Source organism: Notothenia rossii (assembly GCF_949606895.1).
Source record: "Notothenia rossii genome assembly, chromosome: 9".
NCBI classification, from domain to species: domain Eukaryota; kingdom Metazoa; phylum Chordata; class Actinopteri; order Perciformes; family Nototheniidae; genus Notothenia; species Notothenia rossii.
This window is the reverse complement of record NC_136907.1, coordinates 8,321,806-8,345,676: the sequence shown is the minus strand read 5'-3', so window position 1 is coordinate 8,345,676 and position 23,871 is coordinate 8,321,806. Positions and strand designations below refer to the sequence as shown.

The 23,871-nt window shown below is 43.3% G+C and overlaps 1 protein-coding gene across 2 annotated transcripts; it reads right to left on the bottom strand.

Moving 5' to 3' along the window:
• Window positions 1–4,119: 4,119 nt before the first annotated feature.
• On the bottom strand, window positions 4,120–22,241 carry LOC307020754 (uncharacterized protein). 2 transcript variants are annotated; one of them, XM_079652287.1, is made up of 8 exons: window positions 22,106–22,241; window positions 20,910–21,403; window positions 16,603–16,747; window positions 16,293–16,395; window positions 15,496–15,534; window positions 15,363–15,404; window positions 13,330–13,615; window positions 4,120–5,248 (listed from the first exon to the last, which is right to left on the bottom strand). In XM_079652287.1, exons 2-8 carry the CDS (start codon window positions 21,085–21,087, stop codon window positions 5,025–5,027), a joined length of 1,017 nt encoding a protein of 338 aa, XP_079508413.1. In that variant the 5' UTR covers window positions 21,088–21,403; window positions 22,106–22,241; the 3' UTR covers window positions 4,120–5,024. The 2 variants fall into 2 exon arrangements, with proteins under 2 accessions (XP_079508413.1, XP_079508414.1); XM_079652288.1 differs by lacking the exon at window positions 22,106–22,241 and adding an exon at window positions 21,511–21,642.
• Window positions 22,242–23,871: the final 1,630 nt, after the last annotated feature.

The following is a 23,871-nucleotide window of genomic DNA, read 5'->3' as shown; positions in this document are numbered from 1 at the left end:
ACCTTCCTCACATCTGAGAACCTCTGTGAAATCCTAATCCCCAGAGCAGGGTGAAGCGCAGGCCCAGCTTGCCTGACCTCTCCGGTTGCCATGGATACAGCGCACTATAAATAAAACAGAGGGGGCTTTTTTTTCTAGCAGTTTGGCAGGGCTGTGTGGCCTGCTCACTGGTGGGGCTTATTTTCTCTCTCCCTCCCTCGTTCTGTCTCTCCTCACTCTCATTCCTCTCCCCCTTTCACTTATTCTCTCAATCATTGAGTGTACGTCCTCTTTCTCTGTCTTGTGCTTTCTTCTCCTCTCATTGCCTCCTTCAATACTTTCATTCAACCCTTTCAAAGCAGAACACCTGTATCAGGACCTTACCTGAATCTAGATTCATTTGATTCTTGCAAAACATGGCGGTTTAACAAGCCATTGTTCAGATAAAGAAAGTAAACACACAGACGGGCAAGTTGTATGGCTGGTAGCAATTCACCTCTGTCAAGTAATCACACAAAGCGCCAGCTCAACTGAGGCCAAGTTAGTGAAATGGAGGACCTTTTTCTTCCTGGTTTCAGAACGACATTGAGAGAGGCTGAGCGTGCGCTGCAGATTTTTGTCTGGCACGGCAAATCTCGGGAGGCTGGAAAATAATTTGGTCATGGCTGTGGGAGGTTGTTGGGAGTGGGAGGCGTGAGGGTGATGTGGGGGAGAAGGATTGAGGGGTGAGTGGTTGGTGGGAGGAGGAGGGGGTTGGGTTTTGACCGTCTCGCTGTGGTGAAAACATGCTTGACACTTCATTCCTTTCCAGTTAATGTGGAGCGGACTGCAGGATGTTAACCCTCTGCCTCCCTTTGGATGCTCCGTCTCCCCTGTTGCACAATACCCCGTCCTCACAGCACTTCCTGCTTCACAGAAACACTAAAACACAACCACAGAAGAAATCAGGCCTGCCAGTCGTGGGTGGGACAGTATACATTATTTTCCGACATCACCGTCTACATTAGCTGAGTGTAATATTGTGAGACTATATGACAGGACTCCTCAGAATCTGTCATGCTGGTTTGAAATGTTGACCATCACATGCCAGATACTCTTTGTCAGGGAGAAATTTGAAGAGTTAGCCACATTTCCTGGACCATCTGCCTGTAATAAATTACACAAAAGACAAGAACGGATCCAGAAAACATCCACTATGTTGCCTGGGAGACATGAGAGGATGACTCACAGAAACCCAGAACTACCTTAAAAACCAACACCATTGAGCGGCCGACCATCATGGCACTCTTTGAAGGATTAGTGTCGTGTCAGTGCATAAACGCCAGTGAGACGGTGCCCTTGGTCAAAGACAAGTATACAGTTAAACTTAATGGAGCCGGAATCAGATACCTCAATAAGAATCAACTTTAGAGGTATTATTTTACTACCTACCTACACACACACACACACACACACACACACACACACACACACACACACACACACACACACACACACACACACACACACACACACACACACACACACACACACACACACACACGAAGCACTATCAACCTGAATCTGACCATGGGTGTAGTGCTGGTGTGTGTGTGTGTGTGTGTGTGTGTGTGTGTGTGTGTGTGTGTGTTCATGCGGACCTGGAGAGTAGGGAGTTAATTCAGGCAGGGCTGTGGCAGTCCTCCTGCCCCTCAGCCAGATTAATCATGCAGGAGAGACACAGCAGGCCCCCGTTCATTCTGCCTGGGGGTGAAGCTGTGCCCGCATGCTCTCCGTATCACATGGCCCCGGCCCCCCTCCCTCCTCTCCACTCCACTCTCGCTCTTTCTCTCTCTACTGGGGGTGCTGTGGATGGGTCTGGTGGAGGAGAAGGAGGGGGGGGTTATTGGTGGTGTGGTGGAACGCCACAGCACGCAGCATAGCTTTTTCTTTCTCTCCTCTGCACTGTTGTTTTTCTCCCCCCTTCACTTCTTCTTTTCTGTGGGTGGGAAGCAAGTGAGGCAGGAGGAAAAAAAAAAAAAAGGAGAGAAACAGGCGTCCATCTCTCCTGCGAGGAGAGACAACAACAGCCTTTTTTATCTCCCGTCGGAGGGCCATGACGACAGCAGTGGCCAGGCTCGGTGGATGAACAGGAGAAGTGTGAGGGGAGGAGGGGGGGTGTGTGTGAGGGGGGGGGGGGGCATACCAAGGGACTTGCCACAGATATCTCCTGGAAACTGCTCGACGATGTCTGTGCGCATCAGAGAACAGCCACAGCCATTGTTGGGCTCATTGGGAAACAGAGATATGGGCGGCATCTCACAGTTGTCTGCTTCAGCGTTTTGCAGCAGTGTGTGCTTTAAAGTGAAAATCATTCATATATAAGTCCTTATAAGGAGCCTACTGTTCATTTGATTGTAAACAGTGCATGCACATATTGCTTCCCTGTGAGCTAGTGACACCTCTATGAGGGCCTACACACATATTCAAGAAGATCCATGTGTATTTGGACAGGAGGGCATTGCTTGAAGTTTTTTCTAGCAGAGACATATCACTTCTCCTGTGATGTGACACAGGGACGTTTTGAAATAATGAAGTATTGACTTTGCACATGGGAACATACACACACATGCGTTTAGCTGGACAAAGTAATGATTTTGCATATGCACACATGTTGAACAGCAAGGTTTTAAATCAGCTTACCATATTGAGTGGCAGCAGTATAAACTTTGAATGGTCTTTTCCCAGATGAGAAATTAATAAGCCACACGTTCACCGCATTTAAAGGATATTTTTTCCTATCAGTTAAGTTCAAACCATCTAAGCGATTGAACTGTGTTTGCCTTTGTTTTACTCCTAAACTCTCCATACAATCAATTATTAAATGTTTTTTTTGTTTGTTATTTCCTACCAGCATGAATAGGAAAATGAAACATATATAAAATAAATGTTGCTAAAAACCCTGCTGTTTGTACTCTGTCAAATTCTGAATGAATATCAAGCTCCAACCCAGCGAGTCATTCCCAACATTTATTTTTCTCACATTCTCTGTTTCTCTCGACTGTCACTTTCAAATAAACGCACAGATTGCCCAAACATAATCTTAACAAACCAACAATAGTTATATTCATCAGAGCAGCAGTTTGTCAGATGTTTATAATGTCTTCTTGAAAAAAACAAAGAGGAATCTCTTCTAGGATCTGATGGCGAAGGGGGGGGGGGGGCGCACATCTGGTTCCACATGCAGAACATATCCTAATTAAGCTTCTTCTTATTCCCATTCTTGACCGAGACAATGACTGGTAATGAAAACAAATGTGAAAGTTTGTTCAAAAGAAAGAAATAAAACTATGATGATGGTGCTTTGGAGAGTAGTCTCAATGAATCACTGTCCTTTGAACTTCCCGAAACGACTGAACAATTGACTATTGACACACACACACACACACACAGGGGACATTACATTGACACACACACATTTCCTGGAAACTTATCCAAACCTTAACCATAACCAACACATGCCTAACTCTTAACCTAACCACATCTTCACCCTAAAATTAATGATTCCCCTCATGGGATCAACATTTTGTCCCCATAAGGGAGGCAAGTCCCCACACGTGACTGTGTAAACAGATTTAGGTCCCCACAAGTATAGTAATGCTAGGACACACACACAAACACACACAAACACACACACACACATTTGCTACGGAGATTTTCTTAAACAAATACGCCTACTGCAACATTGGCTGAGTTTACAGATAGATAGAATTGGAGGGATGGAACCCCTCTGTAATGGTCACACATGCAGAGCACACAGCACACAGTGAAATTTGGCCTCTGCATTTAACCCATCCTAGTACTAGGAGCAGCAATCTGAAATGGAAATTAAAGATATGAAATGTAATTGATGCCTCAGAAATGTGGAATTAACTGATTGTTCATATTAATATCGGAACAAGAAACATGTGTGGCCCTGCTAAACATTTTATTAAATACTGGCCCTTGTGAAGCATGCACATGTTTTTGATGCCGTTTGTGATTGTTGTGGTTTTGCTTTCTAATCAAAGTTTCTCAATTAGTTAAAAACATTTTTTATCTCAGTTTAGAATGATGAGGATTGAAGCTACATACAGAGACAAAATAATACAAAACAAAAGATTCAAGGTGTACAAGTTACACAATTTTATTGTTTCTTTGATTGCACCATACAACTTGACGTCAAAGATAAAAATGATCTCATTGTACAAGTGAGCATTGTAGTAATGTTAAATATTCCATTACAAAACGTCTTTCTCCCTATAGAAAATGTAAAAAGGAAAAAGTACAACCAAACATCTCCAAAATAGTACTGAAAAAATTGCAAAAGAGTAACACCGAGCAGGATTATTTGGCAGCGACTGTCTAACATGATCCAATGGGATTGACAGACGAGGCATTTGGCACTGTCATTGGTCCACAACAGGTCGCAGCCAGGTGGCACAGGGACACATACATTGCATTGTGACAAATAAACAACCCTGCAGTATTCCCAAAGAGGAGACAGCCACATGAAGGAGGACCCTACTGTGCCATATTCCACCCCATTATGTCTGCCCATGCCTTATCTTTTGTCCTGTGTCTCTATATGAGCTCAACCTGACTCATAAGCGGTCGAAAATGTCATTGGTAAACAATATTGTAAAGGATTTGTGTATTTTACAAAAAAAAATATTTTTCCCACATTTTACACCAAGTGGAAAGCATCGACGTGTGAATACAGGTGATAGTCATTTCCCTGGAAAAATACATTGCAAATAATTGCTTTGGAATTTCTTTCCCACAAAGAGTGTTTACAGTACTGCAGCATCCAAAAGAAAAGAAAACCATTACATTCAAGCATTTCCATTGCTGTGCTTTAGGGTGATGGAGACATTGCCAGTTTCTTCTTTTTTAATTTATATTTGGAGTTCTCTATCCCATTATCCCACTGGCTGAGGCTCCATGTTGGGGGTCCGACATCGTCCAGTGTGGCTTTGTTTGAATCTGTGGGATTCAGCTGTCGCCTGTGCATCAGTGTGTGAGGATTACCTGACAGTAGGTGTGGTCGTTAGACGCAAGTGGCTTGGCTTGGTGGGGAGAGTAGGCTTGATGCCGCGAGGGGGGTTCTTTGCGGGGGGTGTAGTGCTTTCGGTGCTGAATGATTTCATCAGCTGAGCCACCCGGCCGCGCCCTGCGCAGGTTGCAGCCCCCCCCGACGACCCGGCCCCCACCGGGGCAGCCCTCTTAGACGGTTCTGATGCACCTAGATCTGAAAAAAGAGAGGGAGAGATTAAACAAAAATCTAAAAAAACAACTCCATGGGTGACATTCTGACTCATGCACAGAGAAGTGATTAGTACACCTACATTGTTTTTATTTTTTTTTAAATAGGAAAGCATTTTTTCCGCTCAAGCTTCTGCTTTTTGTGGTTTTCCCTTTCCTGTAGTTTGTTATATAGATTTGTGTGCATGTAAATGGTCTGCCAAGGCTAAAATCCCCAAATTCTCTCCAGAGGGAGATTCACTCCCACACACTCCCCCCCCCTTGATTGTGTTATTATGAGAGTGCTCTCATAAGTGATTCTGAAATTGTATATATTTATATAAATGTCCGCATCTGTAGCCTGTTATTGTCTCATTATACCGCACTGTGAATGAATTAAAAGTAAATATATAAGTTGTCATGAACACATCTGTCCATCAGACAGAGGGCTGCTGTGCCTCCTGTCATCATTAATAGACGTCTCTTTAAAATGACCGCTCAGAGGATTTCTCATTTCTCTTAACGCCTGCTGCTTCGCCTCCTCACAAGGATAGGAGTCGAGGAGGGGAAATTAGAGAATTGAGAAGCCTTTATTGTATGTGATAGGCTAAGGGGCAGGTCTCTAAGCGGTTGACCAATCAAACCAGAGCCGACCAGCCAACCAATCAGAGCAGACTGGGCTCTGGTTTCAGACAGAGGGTGAAAAGAGTGCTGCAGCACAGGCAGTATGAGAGAAATAAAGACCTTTTTGAACATTGAAGCATGGAGACATGTCAGAGTAGAGACACTAAATACAAATAAGAACCTGTAAATGAGCAGAATAGGGCCCCTTCATTTTTTTTCAAAATTGGCTTATTACAAAAAATTCATTCCAAAACACAATTTTCAGAACCTTTCATTCAAAAATCGTATGAATATATTTTAATCTTTGTTTCTTAAGTGTATTTTCCGTTTCTTCCTCCAGAATAACACTTTATTTTTTAACTTCCTGGGAGGGATTTTAGTACAAAGCGATTGCTTCATTAGCATTTTCTCTCAGTTTTTCTCTTGAATGTGCTGGGATGATTTTTTGGACTGTCTCAAAGGGACTGTACTCTACAGCAGAGCGTAGCTGCAGATGGAAACACACGACCTTTGGGAGAATAAGAATAAGAAATCCAGGTGAAAAGGAGTTTAAAACCGATAAACCATGAGTTTCCCTCAGCACATGTACGCTGTTGTTGCAAAAACAGGAATGAAGTGTTCCCACATCACCCGATAATTTCCTCTCTGTAAAAACAGCGCCTACATTTCTCCTCGCTCTTTACTACCTGCTTTTTTGCTGCTTTTCATTCGTCTCCCTTTATCCCACTCAGGCTGAGCAGAGGTCATCCTCAGTGGAAGTGTACAGGGACACAGCTGGGTGTAGCTGGTGTGTGTGTGTGTGTGTGTGTGTGTGTGTGTGTGTGTGCTTTCTGAGGTACTGTGTTTGGAAGAGGGTGTAATTGAGGGAGGAATGGAGGGAACAGGAGTAACGGAGGGAGGGAGGGAGGGCCACAGGGACGGCAATGGAGAGCAGACAGACGCTGCTCAGACACCAGAAGGCTTGAGGAGCCACATATTTTTAGCGTCATCCCCGGGGGACAGAGATATGTGAGAGCGCCCGCGTGCACGGCTACACACGCACACTCATAGTCACACACAGACAAAGTGAAAACACGCACAAGCGTTCACACAGTTTATAAAAGTTGAATTTTAAACACACACATTCTCATGTTACACTCAGGTCCGAGCATGCTCACTCACACACACAGAAAGAGAGACACAGGCACAGTCCTCCTGCTCATTGGGTTCAGTCACGCATGCAGCCATCTCTGACCACACACACACACACACACACAACACACACACACACACACACACACACACACACACACACACACACACACACACACACACACACACACACACACACACACACACACACACACACACACACACACACACACACACACACACACACACACACACACACACACACACACACACACACACACACACACCTGGGGCCAGGAAACCTTTAAAGCTCTTGATGTCTTGTAGCCATGAGAGTGCACGGAAGACCTAAAGTTGCCTTGAAGCTTGTGTTATTGTTTATTGTTGTTTACTTTCCTTGCTCTCCTCACTCTCAGTCTCTCTCTCTCTCTCTCCTTCCCCCTGTGGCTTTAACACCTCCCTCCACCTTCCTCTTCATCTCCCCCTGTCTTGCCCTGCCTTCCTCTGCCCCATGACCCGCAGTTCCTGTGTTAATGTCCTCTCGCCGCGCTGCGTGGGCTTGCCTCTGATTGTCTCGTTGTGTTGTGTGGTCACCACGGAAACCTTGGATAGGCTCCAGCAATTGAGGCTGACACACATTCAGGCACGCACTGAGCTCATACGCAGACACACACACACACACACACACACTCGTGGAGATACGCAGAGGCACATACACACTCGTGGAGATACGCAGAGGCACATACACACTCGTGGTCAGAGAGGTTTTTTTTAGCTCAGAGCCTTGGTGCAGGTCTGAGAGGAATGCTTAATGGAGGGACAGAAAGTGAAGCAGAGGGAGGATTGGTGTTATTGTCATTGGACTGTGGATAAATAACACATTTATATACAGAGATTTGTATATAAATGATACTGTTTATAATCAGAGTATTTCTTGAAGCAAAACCTCATACCCTCCCACAGGTAACCTGACGAACCTGTCTTAACACACCCAAAACTGCTCAAACCCCACGCCTTTCTGCCTGAAACTCTCCCAAGCAGCTGCACTCTTAGCCCTGTCAGCGGAAACAGTCATTAAAGCTACCTGCGAAAACACCTATTAAAATGAAAGAGAATCTCTGCATTAAATCACTCGTCAAGATTGATTAATCTCCCGTTTGAGCCTTCAAGCGCCACTCCTCACATCTCAGTCCAGCTCGTAAATGTACAGGGAGACAAAGGAGGTGGGGGCGGGAAGCAGTGTCACTGACCAGGCTAGCACCAAAAATTAAAGACCAATCTATCTCTTTAAAGACCTCCACGTCTCTGGCAGAAAGACAGGAGGGGGGGGGGGGGGGGGCGGCGCTCGGACGAGGGGGTGGGGGGGCTGAAGTGGGGCAGAGGGCAGAATTCCCGAGCAGCATGTCTGTGGACTGAAGGGCAGGGAGGAAAGGAGGTGTGTGTGTGTGTGTGTGTGTGTGTGTGTGTGTGTTGAAGCGAGGGGGGGGGGGGCCCTCCTGTGTGGGGGCTGGGGCCCCTGTCACTTATCAGCTCTGGCTGAGCGTCGCCCAGGGCTAGACTCGGGAAGCAGCGCTGGAATGTGTGTCCTTCCCTCTGAAGGTGAAGAGAGAGGAGAGGAAAGCCGACCGACAGACAGACAAACGAAAGGTTTCTAAAGATGAACGCACGCACACACACATATGAACACATACCGCCAGCTGCTTGAGATTGATACTTTCGTATTCACGCATATATGCAAATATTATATGACACAAACATACTTAGACTGACCCCTGTTATCTGAAGTATGAACTATAATACGTGGATTCACTTTCATGCAGATGACACTTAACTTTAGACAAAGCTTAAAATGGTCAATTGGGCTCTCATTTTCAGATTAGAATGGAAAAGCACCAAGGTGTTTCTGAATGAGTAGATTGGTTCAAATACATTTCATGTGGGCTGGGAAAAAAAATCTATTATGTTTCCTCCTGAGGGAGTTTGCAGTTCATTAGGTCAACATTGACCGCATAGTAAACACTTCATGACATGTAACGCTGAAAAGCCAAATAGTGAAGTAGAGAGATAAAGTAAATAAACACTGCGCTTAAAATATCTTTGGTTAAAGTGTTTCTATGATGCCGTTTTGTAATACCATATTTGACTATTTAAACGTTGACCTGACTGTCATCAAAACACAATCCTTTTTCAAAACTCTATTCTATCTACCATCATAAAACTCTTTCCTGATATTTGACGGTGATGACAATAACCAAAACGTAACTCTTACGTGCTTTATTGAATCAATTGTTCATTCAATCTCATAAAACTACATTTCCAAACGTTGTACTATGGCAACCATCATATTAATTATTAAATTCATATTTTCCAACTGTTGTGTGGGACACCGTCTCTCCTCGCAGGATGCAGGAATCCTTGTCATTACCACATTCAAAAGAAAACAGCCGAGGCATGAGCCCTATCCTAATCGGCCTCCTCCTCGTTTTGAACAAGCATCCTGCCATTGTCAAGGACAGACACCCTGTCAGTATTCTCTGTCCACAGTCAAGACACATTTATCCAGCAGTGTTCAGCCCACCTCAACTCCCACCACACCAGCTGTTCCTTTCCCTTTCCACTCCCTTCATCTCTCTGTTATTCATTGCCCTGGTTTTGCCCACTGGTGTCATATCCAGCCACCTATGTGGGTGCACGCACACATAAACACGCCGGTGCAACAATGATTCATTGGAATTATATATTTGTGTTTCTTCATTCTTTGCAGGTTTTAGTCATTTCAGTTGTCTGAAAAATTTTCCTGATTCAATCGACAGATCAGCGCTGAGCTCTCTGTACGTGTGTTAGGAGCAGAAATTCACTATTTGATTGTTCAACTGTACGTTCAGCCAAACTAAGCAAACATGATTTCATAAATACTTCCAGAATAACGCCTCTTCTGGATAATATTAGGAGCTTGGTAGCGCTCTTCTGTCTGGCTTTTGTAGAGTTTTGCCCGGCCTCCAAAATCTACAAAAAAAGTGCCAGAAATGTTCAAAAATGAAAACTAAAGAGAGGAAGAAAGTTTGAGGATTGCAATGTTAGAAAACATGCTAGCTGCTGTGGTATGTTTTCTGAAGGAAGTGATCTGAAGGAAAATGATAACGTGTCAATTCCTTTCTAATACAGCGTTAATTTGAAACTACCTTAAGGCGCATTCACACTGCAGCGCGGAGCTCGCTTTAAGCGTGCCGAGCCCGTTGCGCTTCCACTTGGCCTAGTTTTGGCCCGGGGCTACTTTTTCACCTTTTTTCTGGCCCGAATAAATCGTGGTTCTATCGAATCCAACAAGCGGGGCAGACAACCGGGCGGAATATGCTAAACTAGTGACGACTGCTGATTGGTCAGAGAGAATCGTCACAATTCTCGCGCGACTTAATCCCTAGTGTCGCATATATTAAGGGACGCTTGCAGCATTTTTGAAAACGGTGAACCTTGCAGCATTTTTGAAAACAGTGAACCTAAGAAGAGAAAACCACATACCAAGAAGCAAGGACACGATGGCTTCCACATCCTCCATTGTTGTTGTGTGTTTTGTGAGTTGTGTCGCATTGAAGATGACGTCACGGCAGTTGTATGCAGCGTCGCTCCGCCCGCCAAAAAGCCGATTGCCCCGCCTACACTGCGTTACTATAGTAACTACCCCAGTTCCTAAACTGTAATGTGAGCGCAGCATTAAAGTGAGCCGGGTCTAATAAGGCCTAACCAAACCGAGCGAGGCCTGCAGTGTAAATGTGCCATTATTAAACCAGCCAATGTCCCTCAGTGGTTCTGACTGAGCCACTTCAAAGGGGCTTTGACTGGGAGCTGTAGGGTCGCCGGTTCAAGTCCCCGACCAGACCTAAAAGATGGAGTGTGGACTGCTACTTGGAGAGGTCCCAGTTCCCCTCCTGCCCTGCCATGGTGCCCTTGAGCAAGGCACCGGACACCCACCTTCCCCCCTCACTCCCCGGGCGCTGTACAATAGCTGCCCACTGCTCCTAGTACTAGACTCCTGGTACTAGGATGAGAACACATTTCACTGTGTGCTGTGTGCTCTGCATGTGTGACCATTAAAGAGGGTTTCATCCCTCCCAATTCTTCTAAAGCATGATATTGAGCCAATGAGGCAATGCTAGTTTTGACTCTTAACCAGAGTGACACCTTTCCCACAGAGTACAAGCTGTACTTGTGTTTTCCCATAGCCTCCAAGAACAGTTGCGTGTGTTTGCAGTGGGCTGTAGGATGTGCATTTTTCCAGCAGAGGGACCCTATGGATATCATGTTCTCTATCCAATTGGAGTGTTTCTATTCAGTATCACTGTTTTCCACTGGATGGTGCTAAGTTCACCCCTTAGCCAACGGTCCTCATGTTTCTAAATAACTGGGTCACTGTATGGTGAATGAGTGTTTGGTCAATTCATGAAATTGGTTGCTGTGCTCAGACAGGAAGTCTGGGAATCACAAAAATAAACTAGAAGTAATGTGCACAACATGCTGTAAGAATAATGACCATATCGAGGCTTTATATATCTGTAATAAAGAAAACAATTCTGACTCTAAACTAAGAGCAACTGCATGGGAAAAAGGCGGGGATACGCAAGAAATATAGACCACGATACACACAAAGAGAGAGGAAAAAAGTCAGTTTTCCCACTGGTTTGTGAAAAACTGGGTGAAATGGGATCACCAGTTTAATGTAATGCATGGAGTTGGTCCGTTTTGCCACCACTGTCCCCGAAGACAAAGTTACCTGCTTCAACCGGTGTAATGATGATAATATATATACTCTTGTGTGCAATCTACTAAAATATAAAGATATTATTTAACGCTCTGATGAATGTAAGCGAACATACTCTTCTTCAAAAAGTAGTACCCCTCATATTGAACTTTCGTAAAACTATGATGATATACAATTTGATATTAAGTGAATGCAGTGTTCATTCTATTATTGTTCTGGGATACAAGCTGCGTACTAACTATGCCAAATAACTGAAAAGCAGAGGAGAAATAGGAGATTCATATTATAACTATAAAAAACACATGGCTCTTTTGCTCATGCTCCTTTCAGCCCACATTGAATCCTTAATCCTGTAATATTGATCTGAAGGACTATTGTCCCATCTTATAGCAGTCTGTCCTTTGTATCCCTTGCCTTGATCTTGGCACCTCAACCAAGCAAGAGTGTTTATTGACAATTTCCATGCTAACTGACAATAGAGAAGCTACCAAAGAAGCAGGTGTGTGGGGGCGATGCAGTACGATGTCACAAATCCCAGTCACAGAAGCTTTTCCCCCTCTGGGCAGGCCTCTTTTTACTCTGCCAGTACATAAAGATTCCAGCGGGCTGAGGCACTATTTGGCGAGCACTTTGGGTTCGGAGAAATAAATCCTTCCTACGTGCCGCAGCACTGAGAAACCTATCTAGTAAGGACTTTGGTTCAGACTGCTCAGCTCTCCGCAGCCATTATTGCTCACAGAGAAGGAGCAGTAGGAAAAATGGTTTTCTTGTTAAACCAGTGGTTTGTGTTGAATGCAAACTTGAGTAAATGTTCAACTCACATCCGTGTCCAGTCTTTCATAGCTAAGAGACTATCTTAATCCTTTCTGATTCTATATCCTATCCTTATCCTAATGTAATAGATGTTTCTATTAGCAGTGTCCATGATGACACCAGCTATTCTTAAAGGGGCCCCATCATGCTAATTTTCAGGTTCATATTAGTATGTAGTGCCTCTACTGTGACACGTCTCCATGCTTTAATGTTCAAAAAGCCCTTTCTTTTTCTCATACTGCCTGTGCTGCAGCGCCACTTTTCACCCTCTGTCTGAAACCAGAGCCCAATCTGCTCTGATTGGTTAGTTGGCCAGCTCTGTTGTGATTGGTCAATCGCTTAAAAAAGGTGTCCAGGCCCTTTTTTTCTTCAGCATATCACTTACAACTTGTTGGAGCGCCAGCCAATAGAAGAGTGAGTGCATGGTGATGTGACTATGCAACACTCACTCTTACAGAAATCAACTTAAGAGACAAAGTAGGGGTTTCAGGCAGGGGGGGGACTGTGGGGGAGAGACAATCCCTCTGGAGAGAACTTCAGGATTTACAGACCATTTAAATGAAACGTATATAAACTACAGGAAAGGGAAACCCCCCAAAAAGCACAACAGGGCCTCTTTAAGGTCGTTGCTATTGGTGTAAACAAGTAAAAGATTGCATTGACTGGAAAACAATTCCAGATTAAAAAGAACATAGAGGGAGATTTTATTTCATTTGACATCAGCCCCATCGTGTTCCCTTCCTCGTGACGCTTTGCTCACTCACCTTTCCCACCCTGTGACTCATTCGGTTTCTGAGGTTCCTGTGGGTGCAGCCCCCCTTTGGTGGAGCCAGAGTCTGTTTTGACAGTGCTGCTGCCGGGGGAAGGGGACACTGCGGCGGTGGCCAGCTTCAGATTTGCGAGGCAGAGTCTCGGGCTGACAGAGCCTGGTGCAGCATTTGCAGAAGCTGGTCTCACGTTGACAGGGCTGGCTCTCATGGGAGGCCTGGAGCAGATGGAGAGCTGCGGAGCCGACTTCTCCTCAGTCGCACTGGCTGACTCCAGCTCGGGCTGCAGAGGGAAGAGTGACAAAAGAGGACAGGAGAGCGCGATTAGTGTTGACAGCTTATTCACATACAGTGGAATTACTGTCAAGTTTGATTAAATCATTGGATAAACGATTCACCAAATTACCGTTCTCCAATGACTGCGCTGAGACACACAGAACTATAACCGCTGATTAAGATTATTTGTGGGAGAAAATTATAAGGTGACTTGGAAATCAAGCAACCTCGCTAATCTTCCGGCCTGATCTTACGCCCCCTTAATCAACAATCACTCTCTCCTCCTCTCTCTGGCTCCTCCCCTCACTAAATCAACCGGAGAAAACCTGCAGCGGGGCTCTCACCAACAGAATACATCTGCAGCACTGAAACACCCCCTTCCTGCTTCCAGAAACAAATCACTCTACCTACAAACAAGACGTTCGACAGGATAATGCATCTTGGAAAGGGAGGCTGTCAGACAGGTGTGGGTGCTCACTGCCACATCAGCATTCTTGCTCAGGGATGAGTTTAGGCCTCTAGCAGTCTGGTGCAGATATAGGAAGTGAGGGAGAGACGTCTCCTTCCATGGCAGAGAGGAGGGGAAAACAGAGAACAGAGGGGAGCTCACGCGCCCAAACCTCGAGAGACTATCCCACAATCCCGTCCATCTGCGACTGACGCATTCGCTCTCTCATGGCTTTTTAATTCCCCGATCAAGTTCATCAACCATCTGTTCTAGGGCAGTCCGGAAATCCCGCCTTGCCTCTGTGATTCAGCTGTACACACCGTACACACACACACTTGCCTGCATATAAAAACACATAAAAGAGAAAGAAAGCCAGGGAGAGATGGAGAGCACACTCCTCGGACAACCCAAGGCTGGAGCGATGATGGAGCCAGAGGGAGGAGAGTTCAGTTCAGCTGTTCCCCGGAGAGAGGGCTGTGAGGGGTGCGGCAGCCCAGGCGAGAGGGGGGGGGAAAAGAGAGGCAGAATGCTGGGAGAAAGCTGATCTGAAGAGAGGCTGGGAGTGCGGGGACAGCTGGCCTACTAACCACCATTTCCTGTTACTCACAAGGGGTGGGACTGCCATGTAGAAGAAAGACACGTCTCAAAAGAGAGGATTGTTAATCAATCAAACCTTGCTGTGATCTGTGAGACTGGGTTTCAATCAGAGTCAGAATCCCCTTATTAGTCCGACAGAGGAGACATTTACATTGTTACGGCAGAAAAGAGCCAAAGACAGCTTAATGTTACCTAAGCATGCATAATAAAATTAAAAAAGTAATAAGAGTGTCTCTTTGAGTGAACTTGACACCAGAACATAAGTTGCTCTTTGCTTTATAAACTATACTATAAGAAGTATATTATCCAAATTCTATAACTGGATTGCAGCAACCTTTATATTCTATTTTCTTGTAATGGCGGCACTAATTAGCATAATAGCATGCCACAGACACATGTGATCACTTTAAGAATAGTTTTATTGTGTTCCTTGACCCTCAAAACATGGATCTGGACACCTTATTTGTTCAGTTATCTGCAATAATGGCTGAGATATAGTGAAAGGTGTAAAAAGAGTGAAATAGGGTAAATAAACACTAATTTGCGAAAAAATATACGTGGGACAATTTGCCAACTTTTTAACATAGCTAATCGTTTTCTACACAATTTTTCCAATCTAGAAAAGCTGATTAGAAGTATATTTCAGGGGGGTGCATGATACCCCCTTCTACCAACTAGACTATTAAAACACTCTTTAGTTTGAAAATACCTTTTCTGCAGCTGGAGGTGAAGGATGCTCACTCACTGACACCTGTGGGTTTAACAAAGACATTACACAAGTGTTACAGGCCATGATGCAAGCACAGAGCTCAAATTGTAGCAGACGAGGAGCTCCCACTCACCGGCAGAGGGAGTAGCGGGCTCGACTCCCCACACTTCCCCTGTTGGGAGAGACAGTGCCATGTTAGATGATACTAGAGGCCACACGTCATCCTCCTTAACTTTGAGTCAGTTCAGTACTTCAGGGAGCAGGGAAGAACAGAGTTTCCAGAGTTAAATAAGAGTTAGAAGAATGATTGCATACGTAACTGGAACATATCTGTGCAGTGGGTGGGGTAAGCGGCAGGAAAAAATTACTGAGTGGTTGAATGAATCGTGGTCAGGCCAGATGAGACCGTCCGCCTGGCTCGCTCTGACTGAGTGAGTGTGTGCAAGGTTGCCATGACAACACAGCGCATTTCTTTATAAGATAGTGTGAATAAAAGGAGCCTACCCCCCCCATTACACACACACACACACACACACACACACAAAATCAACACCTCACACACCTCCTAGTGCACACATAAAATATCACCACCTTGGAAATTATGCACAGTGAGGGCTTGTTTTCACACAGAAAAGAAGCTTAAATAAAAATGTATGAGGAGGAATAATTGAAAAGTGATGCTCAAAAAGGCTAATTGATTAGTTTTCACAAACTGCACGTCAGGTAACAGAAGAGAATTAAAAAGTCTTCCATTGAGGGAATGAGACAAAAACGACTAGTCTTAAGAACAGTTTAGACAAATAATGTTTTTTTCTTGATCAGGTTGTTTTGTTTGACTAAATAGTAAAGAGGCTAATCAGTCATTTTACATGAAGAAGGAAAGTAGTACAGCATAATTGTTTGCCGTAGACAAACATATAGTGTACACACCTTTAAATCCAGCGAAATACCAGGTTGTGTTTTAGGGGTGGGGTTTTCTCTCTCAGTCCTAACAGGTTCTGTTGGTTTTCTGCTCTTCAAGATACTGTGATGGCTGCAAAACATAATCAGACAAAGTTATACCTCCTTATTAACCAGAATGTGTGTTATCTTTATACTGTAGTATCATGATAATGTATCCAAAGAAACTTCCGGATATCAAATTGAAACTAAATATATGTTTTTTTGGTTACAGATCATTCATTGGCTGTAATCTATCAAATCATGGTCTGGTATGTGTTTAAAAAAAGAAGTGTATTACTGTGCATTGTTCTGTAGACTTGGCGACTTCTTTTCTACGAATCCTGAGGAGATGAATTTGGAGCTCAGCTCATCCAACTCCCCGATCACAAGGACCGCCACGTCTCCATCCCGTCCGAGCAGCCAGCTCACATTCTTACTGTTGGCTGGAGGAAACACACAAAATGTGGGTTAATTGGCCATTAAAACACTGAGCTGATAAGAAAATAATTACAACGAAGGATCAAATAAACAAAATGTGTGACCACGTCATGGAAGGAAATAACACACAAATCCAACAGACATAAATGATGGAAAGATTTATAATGTGTCCTTTTCAGCAATTGGCCAAAAGTTGCACATTTGTATCAACTTTTTTAAGAATACCACTTTCTCCAAACTTTTCCAGTTTTAAAAAGGAGCCTTATTCATTTTGGGGGGTTTCCCTTTACTGCAGTGTGTTATACAGATTTTTGTGCAAAGGCTTGAATCCCAAATGTAAGTTTCTCTCCCACACACTGGACTCCTTTGTTTACTTCCATAACATAATGAAATCACTGTGTAACTAGGGCTGCTCGATTATGTCAAAAATAATAATCTCGATTATTTGGGTCAATCATTTATATCACGATTATAAAAAAACGATTATCCATTTACTTTGAAAACATCCATTTATTGGAGAATTATTTGTTGAACAGTATGTTTTTAACACTTGATTACCCTGAACTTTAAGTATAATTCAACTGAAAAAGTATTTGAAAAAAATAAAAAAGTAATAATAATTTTTTTTAAATAATCCTTTTATTTAGATTACGGTGTTTTCGTAATCGTTGCAAGCCATAATCGTAATTGTGATTAAAATACGATTAATTGAGCAGCCCTATGTGTAACACTCACTCTTCTATGGGCTAGCGCTCCAAAACAATGTACATGAAAGAATAAGGGGTGGGACATTTCTAAGCAGTTTACCAATCATAACAGAGCCCGCTAACCAATCAGAGTAGACTGGGCTCTGGTTTCAGACAGAGGGTGAAAAGGGGTGCTGCAGCACAGGCAGTATGAGAACAATAAAGAGCTTTTTGAACATTAAAGCATGTAAACATGTCACAGGAGAGACACTACAGTACATACAAATATGAAACCTGAAAATTAGCAATTAATCTTTTTAAAATATGAAATATCCCAGATAATCCCTTCTGGCTCTGTTCATTCTGAAGTAAACTGTCAACCACCAGTGTCTCTGATAAGTTGAGTCTGCTGTTTTGGTTAGAGATGGACAGGAGCAACAGCTGGTGGGGGCAAGGCAGCAGAATGCAAACACACAAGAGAGGACCTATAGATGATTCAAGAAGAGGGGACAGGGGGAAGCAGCACTGCCCTCCTTTTTTGTATAAATCTAGTTTTAAAAAGGCCTAACTTGAACTTTTTTAATTCACTAATATGAAATAATTCAGATTTTCCAAATTCCTAACCCTAAAATATCCATACCTGATATTTGGTGTTACACTTCCTTTTTTGTATGTGAGGACATTGAATCCACATAAGCTTTCAAACACAATAGGACACACACGTTCATACCATGTGATTGCTTTGTGACTATTGTTTGGGAGCATGCAGAAGTGACTTGAAGAGACAAGGGATCTGACGTGGGTTCAGAAGGTGACAGCTTGCTGGGTTGAACACAGGAGAACATAGTGAACATAGTTCATAGTGAACTGGTTTTGCCAGCCTGCCCTGTATATCGTATTGAGGCAGGGCATACCAGGATGACTACGAAAACACAGCAGTCAGAGAATACCTGGCTAAACATTTATCAGCGCCATCCGGCAGCTACAACCACAACACCATTGTCAGGCGAGATGATTCCTGTCAGCTGAGTAAAGCACATTAGGAGGATTAATGTGCTGCCATTAGGAGTGTAAGAACACATTGTCAGACTTGAGTTGATCATTATGTTCCCTGATACTGCATCTATTCTTAAAACCCTTCATTGTACTGTATTATTTATATTATTTAATAGTTAACAGGAACACCTTTGTGATGTTGGATGTTACTGTGATATTTGTACTCACACGTTGCTTACAGTATCGCAAAATATAGCAATATTTAAAATTGTTTCCCTGTGTCATGATGGATGTCATATCACCAGATTCTTATAAATACATAACTGTCAAATGTCCTAAACAGTGTGCAAAAACAATTTATGATATCCTTTTTCAACATCTCAAGAACAGCTTATCTGATCAAAGTAAGAAGCTCTACACTGAGCCATGTCTGCCTCATGTGAATGTCACCAGTTTGCATACATAACATAAACGCAGGGATACAAACAGCCCAGCACATAGTCATGAGACAGAATACATAAACACAAACAACCCTAAAGCCAGCCTAACAACAGCAACAGTCCCATGATTGAGAAAGTAGACTGACACTGTTAACTCCAGCCTAGAGAGACGCCGGCTTCATCATCTGCATAAAAACAAAGTTAGCATGCGAGCCCTCCCACAAGGCTCGCTAGATACACTCTCTTTGTTTTCCAACACACATACATTTCCTGCACGCTTCCTGTTTCGCTCCCTGCTAATTGTGTGAGGGATTGAGAACTGACTCACTTCCTATTTTTACACAGAAACACCAACTATCCACCATTTCCTCTGCAGACTGTGTGGAGAGCAGTTGTGTGAGTCTCAGCCTGCAGTCTACATCCAGCCTAAAGACAGCTGCATTGGTCCTTGAGAGATAGAAAAAGCCTCTGTTCTCTCACTCTGAGCCACAGTATATAGTAAGACCTTTGTTGTGAGTCAAGACAAGGAAGATCACATTACTCTATTAATCAGAGTCAACACACCAACTTCAGTGCGTGTTAATTGGCTTCAAGTCACTTTGAAACAAGATGTTTAGCAACAGCTGTGTTGTTTTATATAGGGTGGTCGCAAAATCTGATTTACACTACATGACAAATACATTTTGTATAATGTTGTTCTCGTGAGATCGATAGACAATTTAAAGAATTAAATAAGGATATTAGCCACATTCATCTTTAACATTATTTATCGTGCATTTTCTTTCTTTTTATACAAATGAATTACACGCTAAAAACAAGTGTAAGAAGGTGGAAAGAATATAACCAGAACTAACCAAAAGCATACAAAAGGTGATTTGTTTGATATCATATGTGTAGGTTACCATTAACATAATATGAGTATTTCATTTGGAAATATCAGTTATTATCTTCAATGCAAGTAGGCATCCGGGAACTTTTTGTAGTTAGATTCATCATCTACAATAAAAATCCTTCCTTGGAATATTAAAATAGCAACATTTGTTACGTCAGTGTTATTTTTACACCACTCGTTTCTCATACTAGTACTTGCTGACACCGTGGAGAAAAATGCAGACAGACAGGATTTTGCAGAAGACGTCAAACCAGTTTCAGGGCAAACTCACGGCCTCCTGAGTTTCTGGTTGTTTTTGTTTGATCGCTGCATGTATACTGTTGACTGTTGCTTTTGAGTAGAAGCCACTTCCTATTAAAACAAATGTAACTTCCACATTGCCTGTTATCCCCGCCCACATGTTTTTTTTCTCGTCATCTGCATCTAGTTTCCATTAAACACAAGTTTCCGGTTATGTTTCGGTCACAAATTCCGGTTATGAGGGACAACTCTGATCAAGTGGATATTTGTCATCGGTCGCTCTTAGGCTCACTTTGTGTGGTGTGACTGGGAACAAAATGATATAAGTGAGAGCTTGAAATCGAAATGATGTGCATGCCAACGCATAAACACACTGCCTCATACTCAAAACTATTAATAAAGCACTCACACACTCAGAGTGAATATCATTTTACCCTGACATCTACTTTACTTCCCTTGTGTAAATGTTAACATCCTCATTGAGTGTGATGTCAACATTAACCCAGCGACACCATCAGTCTGCCGTAATTGTTTAGGACTTCAGATAGAAATAGAGCTTCATGTTGGTGAAGTTAAAGTGCTCTTTGGTTTCTGTCCTCATGTCACACTGCACTACATACACATTCATGTGGAGCAGCTGGTGTTTGTTAGCCCAAGTTTGTATTTCAGGGAATAGTTAAACTTGCCAAATGGACTTCAGGTAAACAGCTGTTGGGGAACATGAGCTACAGCAGCAAAGGACGTCATTCACAACCTGTAATACAAACATTTTGACATTCTTTAAAAAGTTCTCTGTTCAAAAGTTTTGCTCAAAAGTGTCACGGTGCACTCGAAGCTGCACCCTGTTGAGGTGGGCACACAGGAAGAAAGAAGAGAGGTTCACTAAGGTGAAGTGGTGGAGATGTGTCGTTACCTTTTTTTGGCTTTTTTTGCTTGCACTCAGCGTCCCCCCCTTCTTTCTCCTCCCGTTCTTTCCAGCGCCGTACCTGTTCCTGCCGCATCTTCAGGAACAGCGTCTTCTTCTGGTCCTCATTTAGAGCGTTCAGCATATCAGGGTCGATGAACATGTCCTTTAAAATCTGCTGCAGCATGTCGGCGGTCGAATGGTGGGGTTAACTTCGTACCACAAAGCTTTAGGAGGTAGGGGGCTCTGTCCTTTGGCCAGCTGCTTTCTGAAGTGGAGAGTGTTGGTTTTATAGTCATCAGAAGAAGTCTTGCACCGCTTCTTTCTCCTAAAAATCTCTCTTAATGAAAGTCTTCTTCATGAACTAAGGAGCATGTTCTTCCTCACAAACACGCTTTTGTACATGAGGTACAATCTTACACACATACACTCACTCAAACACACACAACATCCTGTTTCCGCTCTGTGTTGTGGTGACAGGTGGAGGTCATCTTTTGGATAATCTAAAAAGAAAACAAACGGAGAGCACTTGAAACAAACATTTGAAAGATTACATTGTAGCCTATAGACTCTAAAACTTTTCAATGTCTTCTATGTTTCTTGATCTAACCTTAGGGAAACTTTTTCTCTTTCATTCCTATGGAAAGTGTATTTAAGGCAACTGTCTTGTCCCTCCCTTCATGAACACGGAAGAGCCCAAACCCTGTTCCTAAACTGACAGAGACTGTAGCCCAGAATGGGAGGAGATTGCTAAGGAATGGGACTGCTTCTGTCATCAGTGCCCCCCTCTTTCTTCCCTCCTCCCCCTTCCCACCACACATCCCTTCCCAAAACCCATGTTCCTTTCTCCCCTTAACTCCCACGAGATAGCGGCTCCATTTTAACATAGCTAGTTTCTGGTTGTTAAGAGAAAACACAACAGGGTCATAGCCCAGGAGCACATGAGCCGGCTTTCTCTAACAAGGGGATTGCAATGGACTCCTCAAATCACAGTGGGGAGTTAAACAATGGCTACCACATAGGCAGCACTTGGAGGGAAAGAAAGCTTGTCTCAGACTGAGAACTATCACACTGGAGGAATACAGATTACCAGACACAATGCAAAGAAGGAAACCCAAGGATAGGGGTGTAGGGAACGGAGAGCGTACGTGATACAGGACAAATGGGAGTTGTAAGAGAAGGGTAGAATGTGCTGAAGTACTCACAGTGGGATGTAGACAGCCGCTCCACAGCAGAGTATGCTAACTAAGCTGAGAGTCAGAGCGCCGTGGGTCCTCCTTGTCTTTGTGTGTGTATGTGTGTGTGTGTGTGTGTGTGTGTGTGACTGGGCTGATGACATCACAGCATTCCATAATCTCCCTCCCTCTCTCTCTCTTTCTCTCTCTCTCACTTTCTGTCTATTTCTCTCTTTATTTAAAACAAGGGGGAGACTGCAATTCAGGAAGTTGACTTCACACATTGACTTCACACATTAAAGAAGTTCTGAGAAAAAAAAGGGTGGAACATCTTCCGTTTTCACCACTGCTTTCCCTCCCACAAAACAAATTCAAATACATGTTTTACATCAGCTCTGCAAATAAAGTCAAAAACACGTATTACATCTCTTCTGTAGAAAAACCTATACGACACACTACAGGAAAAGGAACCCTTTAAGACGACACAACCGAGTTATTTATTTTTTCTCTCCGATGTGTTTACATAAGGACAAATGTATGTTCACATCATTACACATTCTATCTACACCAACACTTTTTTTTTAAAAACATTTCTTTCTACTTGCATGACAGATTTCTCGATATATGCGTTAATGTCATCGTTTACTGTGACATTCAATCATGAGGTCACACGGTGTAAATTTAACATTTTCTTCAGGGACTTTTAGCATCCATCTAAAGTTAAGACACTAAAACAAACCGTGGACTGAATAGCATGTAGGGATTTTAAACGGATGTATATTACATGCAACTGAAAGCTTAAAAATCTGTTAATGTTACGAGTGAAGCCAAAGGCACATGTCTTCCTCTTTCTTCTCCTCTCCCTTGTTTCTGAGCCTGTTATTCATAAGTAAAGAGCATCCTCTAGTGGTCCAAACCAGAGAAGACTGCTATGAATTACGTCACCACCAAAGCCAAACTGCTCCGGCATTAGCACAAGATAACAAAGATGAATCGACGCTAAAGCAACTGCAGCATTTTTAGACACATCCAGAGAAGACCTTCAACACCACAGCAGCATTAAATAAATATGCATGCAGGGGGTCGTGAACACAAATAGGCAGGATGTTGTACATTGCTGCATGCCGTTCACATTACAATACACTCGGGGAGTGTTTAGTTGATGATCATGTTGCAGTAGGAATAAAATATGAACATGATCAAGTTGTTCTCTCAGTGAGCATGTTGGCAGCTCGACCCGACTAAACCTGTTGATTTAGTCTAACCTCAGCAATCCTGAGTATTCATTGCCATTGTGTTTGTAAGTAGCATGACTGACACACTCACAATTAGAAATAAAGGGAAACCGAAACTCTTTCATTAGAATAAATTGTGCTTGTACAACAATTGGGTTGTTTAAATACGTTCATCAGCAGTTCTGATGCACTTGAGCTAACATCGCTGTAATGACCTAAACTAATCCTATGTGGGCTTTTGGATAAAACAACAAAAGGTGAATTGGCAGATGGGCTGGAGTTTATTTAGCACATCCCCTTCAGTGTTTGTATCCTTCATCCAGTCCAGCAGGGGGGCCAAGATGCTGAGAGACCATCGACTTCACAACAAAAACCCGGCAAATAAATATCCTGCAGAAATGTCTTAAGAGCATTTCCAGACCATGAACTCTGACCCCCACGGGGAGGGGGTGTTTGTGGTGTTGGAAGGTACAACTTATCCGTATAACATTTTGGCAAGCATTATGCGTCTCTGTTTTAGCAACACATATGCTATTAGAGTTACAAGCAAAACTGAGGCTG